This window comes from Salvelinus namaycush, chromosome 28 (genome assembly GCF_016432855.1).
Source record: "Salvelinus namaycush isolate Seneca chromosome 28, SaNama_1.0, whole genome shotgun sequence".
Lineage (NCBI taxonomy): Eukaryota > Metazoa > Chordata > Actinopteri > Salmoniformes > Salmonidae > Salvelinus > Salvelinus namaycush.
The window spans coordinates 1,921,874-1,932,475 of NC_052334.1; the positions used below are offsets into that span (position 1 = coordinate 1,921,874).

General features: G+C 42.4%; 1 protein-coding gene across 9 annotated transcripts; it reads right to left on the reverse strand.

The window, feature by feature from the left end:
- Nucleotides 1-1,899: 1,899 nt before the first annotated feature.
- LOC120023136 lies at nucleotides 1,900-10,602 on the reverse strand. Of its 9 annotated transcripts, none has more exons than XM_038967125.1 (5): nucleotides 5,383-10,602; nucleotides 5,087-5,178; nucleotides 4,797-4,940; nucleotides 3,831-4,592; nucleotides 1,900-2,571 (listed from the first exon to the last, which is right to left on the reverse strand). In XM_038967125.1, the coding sequence occupies exon 1, from the start codon at nucleotides 9,960-9,962 to the stop codon at nucleotides 7,488-7,490; it is 2,475 nt and encodes an 824-aa protein (XP_038823053.1). In that variant the 5' UTR covers nucleotides 9,963-10,602; the 3' UTR covers nucleotides 1,900-2,571; nucleotides 3,831-4,592; nucleotides 4,797-4,940; nucleotides 5,087-5,178; nucleotides 5,383-7,487. The 9 variants fall into 9 exon arrangements, with proteins under 9 accessions (XP_038823053.1, XP_038823055.1, XP_038823056.1 ...); XM_038967127.1 differs by having other exon boundaries at nucleotides 3,831-4,384; nucleotides 4,593-4,940; XM_038967128.1 differs by having other exon boundaries at nucleotides 3,831-4,024; nucleotides 4,515-4,940.

Genomic DNA, 10,602 nt, shown 5'->3' on the forward strand with positions numbered 1-10,602 from the left:
TGTTGGCAACCTGCGGTCAAACATTCCAACCTGCCTTCTATGTTCAGGTCTTTATTTGGATTGCCCCACACTGATGATCTACAGGTGGTCATACTTTCCACAAACTATCTGTTGATAAGCAACTGCTTGCTAAGGTTTACGGTTAGGTTTAGATTAAGGGTTAGGTTTAGAATAAGGGTTAGGTTTAGGTTTAGAATAAGGGTTTAGAATAAGGGTTAGGGTTAGAATAAGGGTTAGGGTTAGAATAAGGGTTAGGTTTAGAATAAGGGTTAGGTTTAGAATAAGGGTTAGGGTTAGTAAGTAGTTAGTTGAAATGTTGTTGACAGTTATTGAACATCTACAAACCATTTCTTTGGGGACTATGCAACAGGAAAAAAAGTGTTACACAAGTTAATTCCACCGTCACTATGGATAAAATGAGTGAAGGGCCTCAGTGTTTCTATGGTGACCAGAGCCATCCTGGGTCACCAGGATCTAAGTTAACTCTGTGTGTTCTGGTTTTGGCTAGATGGAGTACAGCTAAGGAACGGAAGTGATGCAAAAAAATTGTAATTATCTCACCTTTTTGCGATTTGTTTTTTTGGCTAGATGGAGTACAGCTAAGGACATACAGTACTTGGGGTCACCTGAGGAAAAACTATCATCTTTAACAAACAAATTAAAAACTAGTTTTTTCTTCAAGTGGCTATGGAATACAAACTCTCAGGTCTAGATTTAATAAGATCAAGTGTTACCCAGCAATAGCAGACACCCGCATAGCGGATATTTTGGCAGTGGGACTGAATTGGAGCCTTTAAATTAGTGAGCAACTGCCCTTGCATCATTGTCACAAAGTCACAACCGTCCCCGTTCCTGTTGGAAGTTCAAAATTAGGCTATATTGAAATAATTACGCTCAAATTGAAAAACCATTAAAGAATGAGGAGTTCCTCTCATTCTAATCAGGGTGTAGATTACATCTCACATTCCAGTGTTTGAACACGTAAACAAGGCAGGCCTCTACTTTTTTTTAACAAGGAAAAATGTAGGAGTACTATTTGTTGTTGTTGTTGATAACAATCAGTTTTTCTTTGTAGTAATGGTGCAAGTATGACGGTCATGAATCTGTGCTCAGTGAGTTCCCTACATGTAGGGGCTGCCGTAGTGAAGGAATCATTGCAACAATTATCTGGGCGATTTCCCCCCTTCTCTGTAAATTAAAATTCCAGGTCGCAGAGCAAAAAATATTTAGGTACATATGCTAATGAAACTCCGTGCAGACACTTGTGGATTTGACAGCTCCGACAACGTGCGGATCTGATTGAATCGGGCCCTTATTGCCTTTTACACTATTGGAATGCGCTTTCATGTCATTATTGTTGTTGGGACAGCCTGAGGTACCTGAAGCTGTGAATCTGAAGTGTTCATTTGGGATTATAATTTCTCCAAGTGGGGTCCCCCTTCATTTTCTAGTGTCAATTTGGAATTGTTTGCAGAAAAAAATTTGTGAACCCGACATAGAAGTAGAGCAGGATTACCGACCGGACATGCAGGGCACTTGTCTGACCTGCAGGGGGCCCCCAACCCAAAGAATAGAATACAAATCAGACTATGAACACGTCATAAAACCATGGCAAAATGTGTAGAATTACAGGATGTTTTATAAAATTAAAACGTTTTCCCCAAAACAAATCTGGCGCCCATGCCGGATGTGGTGTTTTTTTGTTGATAAGACTAGAATTCATGTAAAACTCAAAGACTGTGGTATAATCAGGTAAACTGACCCTCTGAAAGACGAAATGTTCAATGATCTGAAATGATTCGATCTAGCCTATCAGAGGGTAAGTTGCCAGAGTTTCCACTCTTAATAAGACACCTTAAAAATTTCACAACGTTTCCATGACAACTGCCAAACACTTACTGTGGAAAAAAATTACAAAAATACATTTAATGATCATTGAATATTCAAAACGTAATCCATACTGTATGTCAAATTCCCTGATTGTATCAAATAATGTATTAAACTCCCTGTACACAAGTGCCTTGGAGGTTAAGGGCTGGGGGTTGTCTCTGGACAAGGTCCTGTTATCCTTCTCCTGAAAGCGCGGTCCCTCTCCCAGGACTTTTATGTCATCTACAGAGTGGACATCAATGTCCTGGCTACATCCTGAAGTCTTTACAACTATAATCTATCAGGATTAGAATTCTGCCTCCACCATGATGACAACTGAAGCACCGAACAAAGACTGACAGAGACCAACGTGTCAGAAGGCCTAACAGAAGAGACACGAAGACGAGCTGGCCTGTATTATTCTGTTACAACAACTTACAGTCCCTCATGAACAGATCAGTCTATTTCCTGTGACCTCACAACCAGATAGAGAGTAGTCTGTCCACCGTGTGGGGAGTCTGATGAACATTGTATTCCTGTGGTAGTAAATGTTCAGGTTAGTCAGTCACATGGCATGGAGTTCAAAGACAACCGGTCTGACAGGAAATCAGTGTGGCTGAAGGTGTCCAACATCCTCAGAGCAGGTCCACAGGTTGAGGATGGAGTCAGACTTCTTGTCCCTCTTGTATGGAAATAGAGGATCTGTGAATAAAATGAGACGACAAATTATACATCCACAGTGGCAATCAAGTTTCTGGAGGTAACAAAAAAAAAAAAAAAAAGACACTTGTGATTAAAATAATGATTTAATTTGTCACCTGAAGGATTACATTTAAGTCATTTAGCAGACGCTCTTATCCAGAGCGACTTACAAGTACATACATTCATACTTTTTTGTACTGGCCCCCCGTGGGATACGAACCCACAACCCTGGCATTGCAAGCGCCATGCTCTACCAACTGAGCCACACGGGACCTAGGATTATGGAATATATAGGATATATGGAATTAATTGTTTTGGTACAAATGAAAAACCTTGTACGGAAATCCTGACAACAAGGTAATCTCTATGACAACAAGGCAATCTCTATGACAACAAGGTCTTCTTTATGACAAGTGAAAGCTAGCCTGGATTTTCAAGTCTGCCCGAGATGTGTTTTGACGTGTTTGGGGATTGTGATTCCTTTCAGGTACTGTAGGCACCTGGATGAACACAGAACCATTCAGCCCAACTGTATGGTTGAGACACAAATGGAAAGACAAATAACATGCTCATTGAGCATGGGAAATGTATCTGTAAATACATTAGTATTATTATTAGTTCTGTGTCTGGCTTGGTAGTTAGTGTAACCGATGTGAAATGGCTAGCTAGTTATAAAAAGTAATAATAATAAAGTTATACAGTTACATTAGCCTGAAAATCTGCTAAATCTGTGTTAAAATATACAATATCAAAAAGTAAAACTGATTTAAATCAACCACTTCCTGCCCCACTGGAGTCCTTTCACCTTTTACCAGGCCGTCATTGTAAAGAATCATATGTTCTTAATGGACCCACCCTGGTAAAAATAAACGTTACATTTAGAGAAGGACCAAAAAATAAGTGCCTCATCAAAATGTTTTACAGTAGCTGCTTTTAGTAAGTATTTAGGAATTAGCTTGCAAAAAAACGGAATAGTCCGCCCGGAAGCTAAATAAAATTCAAACCCACGTTTGAAAATTTGGTTTAATTCTACTTTAAATTAATCCCCCCCCCCCCCCCCCCCCGGTGGACTATTCAGATTTTTCGCTAAATAATTCCCAGCAACGCTAGCGTGTACATAACATTCTAGCGTTGCTAAAAGCAGCTAGTTTTAAGGGAGACCGTTGTGTAGATGCAGTTATTCTCCCTAGTCGGTCCATGTTGATAGAAGTCTACAGTGAACATGAAAAACCTCCACCCACAAAATGTCAGGAACTCACCGGCAGAGAGGCCACCTCGTCATCACCGGCAGAGAGGCCACCTCGTCATCACCGGCAGAGAGGCCACCTCGTCATCACCGGCAGAGAGGCCACCTCGTCATCACCGGCAGAGAGGCCACCTCGTCGTCACCGGTAGAGATGCCACCTCGTCGTCACCGGCAGAGAGGCTTCGTCATCACCGGTAGAGATGCCACCTCGTCGTCACCGGCAGAGAGGCCACCTCGTCGTCACCGGCAGAGAGGCCACCTCGTCGTCACCGGCAGAGAGGCCACCTCGTCGTCACCGGCAGAGAGGCCACCTCGTCGTCACCGGCAGAGAGGCCACCTCGTCGTCACCGGCAGAGAGGCCACCTCGTCGTCACCGGCAGTGGCCACCTCGTCGTCACCGGCAGAGGCCACCTCGTCGTCACCGGCAGAGAGGCCACCTCGTCGTCACCGGCAGAGAGGCCTCCTCGTCGTCACCGGCAGAGAGGCCACCTCGTCGTCACCGGCAGAGAGGCCACCTCGTCGTCACCGGCAGAGAGGCCACCTCGTCGTCACCGGCAGAGAGGCCACCTCGTCGTCACCGGTAGAGATGCCACCTCGTCATCACCGGCAGAGAGGCTACCTTGTCATCACCGGTAGAGATGCCACCTCGTCGTCACCGGCAGAGATGCCACCTCGTCGTCACCGGCAGAGATGCCACCTCGTCGTCACCGGCAGAGAGGCCACCTCGTCGTCACCGGCAGAGAGGCCACCTCGTCGTCACCGGCAGAGAGGCCACCTCGTCGTCACCGGCAGTGGCCACCTCGTCGTCACCGGCAGAGGCCACCTCGTCGTCACCGGCAGAGAGGCCACCTCGTCGTCACCGGCAGAGAGGCCTCCTCGTCGTCACCGGCAGAGAGGCCACCTCGTCGTCACCGGCAGAGAGGCCACCTCGTCGTCACCGGCAGAGAGGCCACCTCGTCGTCACCGGCAGAGAGGCCACCTCGTCGTCACCGGCAGAGAGGCCACCTCGTCATCACCAGCAGAGGCCACCTCGTCATCACGACTGAGAAGTTGCATCCTCAAGTCTTCTGGAAGGAACAAGCCACAGCTCCTGTCATACTGTAGATGACCTCCTTCTTCACCACTAGATGGGAAATGAACATGTTTAGTGCCCGTGGACAAGTGAGTTCCACAAATAAGAATTGGACAATACTGGCATCACCAATAAGACGATCTTCTAAGCCACAAATAGTCAATTATCTGATTCTTCAAAAGAATACTGACAACAACCTTTGGCGATGAGATGTTTTCATTTGTGACGAGTTGAAACAGTAGAGAAGGGATAAGACCACGCTGCTTTAAGGACTGGAAACACACATCACCTGTGAATAAACATGTTTAAGGTTATCAGACCAAGCAATAACACCTAGGTTACATTCATTTAAGTGTTGAAATAAATGCAATTGGCACCAGTCAGATTATATGAATTATTAAAATTTTAACATAATTTACCAATTTTTTTTTGTACAAATATTAAATACCAATAGAAAAACTAGATTGTGAATTCCAGTCACACATTTACTTACATAACCTTTTAATCCGAGGCTCACAGGTGTCAGAGAAACAGCTAAGAATGTTAGCGGAAGTGTCCTCTTCAAAACAAACAAAACACTTCCACTTCACAGTTGATGGTAGAATAACTTCATGTTCAAAACAGGAAGTATTGGTTGCAGTAAACCAAGTCTTGATGTACGGTCTTCTTAATCTCGCTAGAAACCCCCCCCCCGAAAAAGTTCCAAATATATTTTCTAAAAGAAAAACATGCTCCATCATAGTAGGTTCTTTCACCAATGCAAAAGTCTTAATTAAAAAAAATATATATCCTTGTTTGCTTTCTTATATCGAACAAAAAATGATCAGAGGTTCTTCTATAGAGGCTTGTAAAAGTAGTGGAGTTTGACTTGTCAATTGATACGTCGTTCAACGGTGAAGACAAATGAAGTCTAGCAATAATCATACTGTATTCAGTCTCTTTACAGCAAGACCAGACATCAAGAGATAACCAACAGGAGGCCAAGGGAATCCACACAATCCACTAATCCAAATCAAAGACTAAACCCTTAATCCAAATCAAAGACTAAACCCTTAATCCAAATCAAAGACTAAACCCTTAATCCAAATCAAAGACTAAACCCTTAATCCAAATCAATCAAACAATATATATGTTTCCAATTATTTCCCTGAATACTAAAAAGACTAGGCTACTAATTGGTACACCATTTGCATGTTGTGCTACAATGTCCCTAATGAATACAATGAAGGAGTTGAATATCCGGTAGGCTTGTTGACTCAGTGAGTAATAGAATGTGAGTCTATTGACTTCAGGGAGACAGGAAATGAGTCTTCCATTAGGAACCGTTCACATTCCTTTGGATCACTGTAGCATTGAGAGAGCTATCCACCCTACAGCTGAGACGAGGAGGCCAAGCAGCACAAATAGACCAATTGATGCAGAGTAAGCTTGTTGCAACTGTTGTCATTTGTAATGTGTGCATCAGCTAGTTTGTAATTTTTCCACAGTTAGGCTACATCCTGTCCAGACTTCAGCTCCTCCACTGCTTCAGTGTGTTTCTCTCTACCACACCTGCTCAACAGCCCTTCTACCTTTAGGCAAAACTCTGTTCTCTCTGCTTTCTGCTCTGATTTCAACACTGTCTTTTTCACTGTCCTCCGACTCCTTTTCCAGGTCAGAAGGTCATTGTTTTTTTCTTCCATTCTTTTTCCTGGCCGAGATGAGATTTCCATCTTGCATCTGTTGTTTTTTGTCCCCTGAGATCTTGGTCAGAATTTTCTTGAAGTAAAGGAACTGCTTTTCCTTTCCTGGGATGAAACATCAGAGACGCTCTCTGTCTCGTCACAATGAGGTGCTACTGGGATGAAACATCAGACACTCTCTGTCTCGTCACAATGAGGTGCTACTGGGATGAAACATCAGAGATACTCTCTGTCTCGTCACAATGAGGTTCTACTGGGATGAAACATCAGAGATGCTCTCTGTCTCGTCACAATGAGGTTCTACCGGGATGAAACATCAGAGATACTCTCTGTCTCGTCACAATGAGGTGCTACTGGGATGAAACATCAGAGATGCTCTCTGTCTCGTCACAATGAGGTTCTACCGGGATGAAACATCAGAGATGCTCTCTGTCTCGTCACAATGAGGTTCTACTGGGATGAAACATCAGAGATGCTCTCTGTCTCGTCACAATGAGGTTCTACTTGTCTGACTTTATAGAATTACATTTCATTGGTCTTCTTGGCTATAAACATGTCAACTTAACTCTTCTTCCTCATTAAATCTCCTCTTTTCTGTTTCTCCTTTCAGTCTTTGGTATTTTGGCTCAAGTGAAGCTGTAGTGACCTTCTGGTTACATCTGTGAAGTTGCGTTGACTTGACTTTCAAAAGAATCCCTTTCTGCAGTTGGTAGTGGTGACTGTGGGAGGCTGAATACATTTTCTGGCTGAATATTACTGGGTGTCGATCCATCTTTGATCAAGTGTTCTTCAGATGTGCTGACGGTATCTTGGTCTTCACAGAAATAAACCACTTTGACCTCAGAGTGAAGATCTGACTCCTCCTTTATTGCAGATGTCAGCTGGTCCATTATCCCGGCCAAGCAGTGCTGCCTCATCAGTGTAGATTTTTTTCAACCGTCTCCATAGCGATAGTGTCTTTACCATGATGAGGATATAGGTTACCAGTCTTGCATCTTGTTCCGTATTTTGTTTGGGAAAATAATCTGAAAGCACTTTTTTTTTTGCTTTTCTGAATCACACTCGGTATTATGAACAAATCTTTGGAGATTTGTTTGCTTTCCGGTTTTTGCCCATGTTTGTGTTTCTGAACCGTTCTTCGCACTTTATGGGAAATACGTAATTGAAATTGATTGCGTATCTGATTTTGCAAACTAAGATCAAAATTGTATTCTAGAATATCATAGAGAATATACCCCCATCCTTTTGCTTTCTTAGACTCTGCTGCCCTTTTTGCATATTTATACACCTCAAATATTACACCGTTTGTCAGTAACTGAAATTCCAGTTTCTTTTTAGAGGGTTTGAATGCAACATCAAGGTCCAGACCTATTTCCTCACAGAGTGAGTAGCGCTCTTTGACCCCTTTTTTGGTGTTAGACGTCACATTTGATTGGTCCAAGTTGGTAACAACAATTTGCTTTGTTTCATCAGTACAAAGTGCAAGGTCAGTCTCTTCAGAGATTCTCTGCTTCTTGACACAATGAGATTCTACTGGTCTGACTTCAAAATGGACTCCCTCCGTCTCCCTGGTTACGCACGTGTCCATTTCTTTTTTCTTTCTCATTAAATCCAATCTCCTCCTATTTGACACTTCTTTCATTTGATATTTCGGCACAAATGATGCTGTAGTTACCTGGTTACTGGACATCTCTGTATGATTCTTGCGTTTGCGTGACTTTTTCAAGAAAAATGCTTCCTTTTCAAGTTCAAATCTCCATTGACCATTTAAACCTGCCTTGCGTTGTAAAACTGCTCTTAACCTATTCATGATATCTTCAGCCTGCTCAGTTTTCCCACTTTGTAAATCCAGATCAAAATTATACTCAACAACATCACAGACCATCTGCTTCCAATTTCCACACACTTTTGAGGCAAAATCAGCCAATTCAACCATTACGTCTCTGGTCAATAGATGCAAGTCAAGTTTCTCAATTTTCCCAAATTTTGATTTCACATCAAGGTCAAGTCCTTTTTCCTTACAGATTGGGTAGAGTTCCCTCAATGCTTCTTCTACTGTGGGCATCATGAAGGATTGATCCATTGTCATGTCTGTCTGAGTGGTGATGGTCCCCGACTCATCCCTCGTGCAGATATCATTAGGTCCATTTTCAGGGTCAAGGATTGCGGTCTCATCAGCACATTGTGTTACATCTGTCTCAGTAGAGAAGCTCTCAGTCGTCACATGCAGAGGAGCTATCAGGTCCACAACAGGCTCCTCCTTTATGCAGATGTCAAAAGGTGTCGGATTTTCTGACACGCTGTTATGCAAATGAGACCGTGCCCATTTAAGAGAGTATTCCAATACTTTCATTGTCTTTGGATCAGGAAGTTCAAACACTTCTGTTAACCAATCAGGTGTTCTCTTGGGGTACATTTTCAGCATTTCTTTTATTTTTCTTTCTATCTTGTTTGAAAAGTGATATCGTTTTTCATTTTCTACACCAAGATCAAAATTGTACTCTAGAATATCAAAGATAACATGCTTGTGAGCTCTATTAATCTCTTTAGCATATTCAGACACCTCAATCATGACACCAATTGTCATTAAATGCAAATCAAGTTTCTGCGTCGCTCCAGATCCAACGTGGAAATCTATTCCTATTTCCTTGCACTTGGCGTATGGATCTTTCCAACATTTTCCAAACTTTCTTAGGTTAGGTCTTGAGTAACAGCCACGACACTGCTGTATATATTTATCTACCCTTTTTTTGCACTGTAGTCTTTGTCTTAAAGTGACATTGTAGTCTTCGTCTTCATCAGAGGTGAAGTTCACTGGCTCACAATATTCTGGAAGAATAAGCCTAGTAGATACAGCTAAATGACAGCCGCTTTCTGTTGCAGGTGAGGTTAGTACAGAAGGAATGGCAGTACTATGACTTGGGATATTAACATTGTCTACAGGCAATTCATTATTGGTCGGGGTCTGTTTTTGGTTTAGGCTAAACTCCTGTGAAGTTGGGTTGATTTGAGCTTTGAGATTTGAGCTTGATTTGAGAATATCACTGGATAGTGTTGCACACCATGACTTCTCTTTGATCAAATGCCTTTCAGATGTGCTGATGGTATCTTGGTCTTTACAGAAATAAACCATTTTGACAGCCCTGTTCTCCCCATCACGTGCTCCGGTCTTTTCAGGAAAAATACGTAAAATCTGCCCTTGACTTGTTGTTTGGGGACTTATGGTAGGTACATATGTAAGCTCTTTCAGTAAACCCACATGGGAACCTATTACTGTGTTTCTCGACAATGGAGAACTTGGGTAATCTATCCAGGCATTAATCGAATCAGACCAAATTATTGTTTGGGATAGCTCCCTCTCATCTTCCTCTAGTTTAACGACAACATCCATTTTGCATCAATGAATACAGGGACCATAAAACTGATGTGAGCAAGCTAACTTGATACCTAGCTATTATCATTTGCCAAATATAAGTTAGCTAAGTGGCTGCAAACGCGTACATCGTATTTGGAGATCCAGCTAACATTTGCTATATACCTAGTTACCTGTTCTTTCGCTAGCTAGCAAGCTAGGTTAGGCTAGTGCAGTTTGCAGCTGCGTTAGCTAGCTAGTTAGTTGACCTAACCTGAAAGGCTAGCTAACGCTGTACCTTTACTGGTGGTGGACTACTGCAAATCCCTTGGCCTCCATTATGTTTGAATGAAATTCGAGACAAAAAAAAGACTTCCCATATCTTTTGAGAAATATTTCTGAAAACTTCGTCAGCTAGCTAGTAAAAAGCGGTATGCACCAGAATGTAACATTTACGCAGAGAGTTTCTAAACCCAGACGTGCGACATCCGGGAACACTTGCAAAACAGACCAGCCCTTTGGTTTGAGAAGTGAACAATTATCTCTTAATTTGTTAGTTTTCTCTAAATCTGAAGGCATAAACTAAATTCGAGCCAATGTCTTATGTAGTTGAATTTGGTATTGCTCCAGACTCGTGAGATTGACAAATTGACACGTTTTCATTTTCGTCCAAAAAACT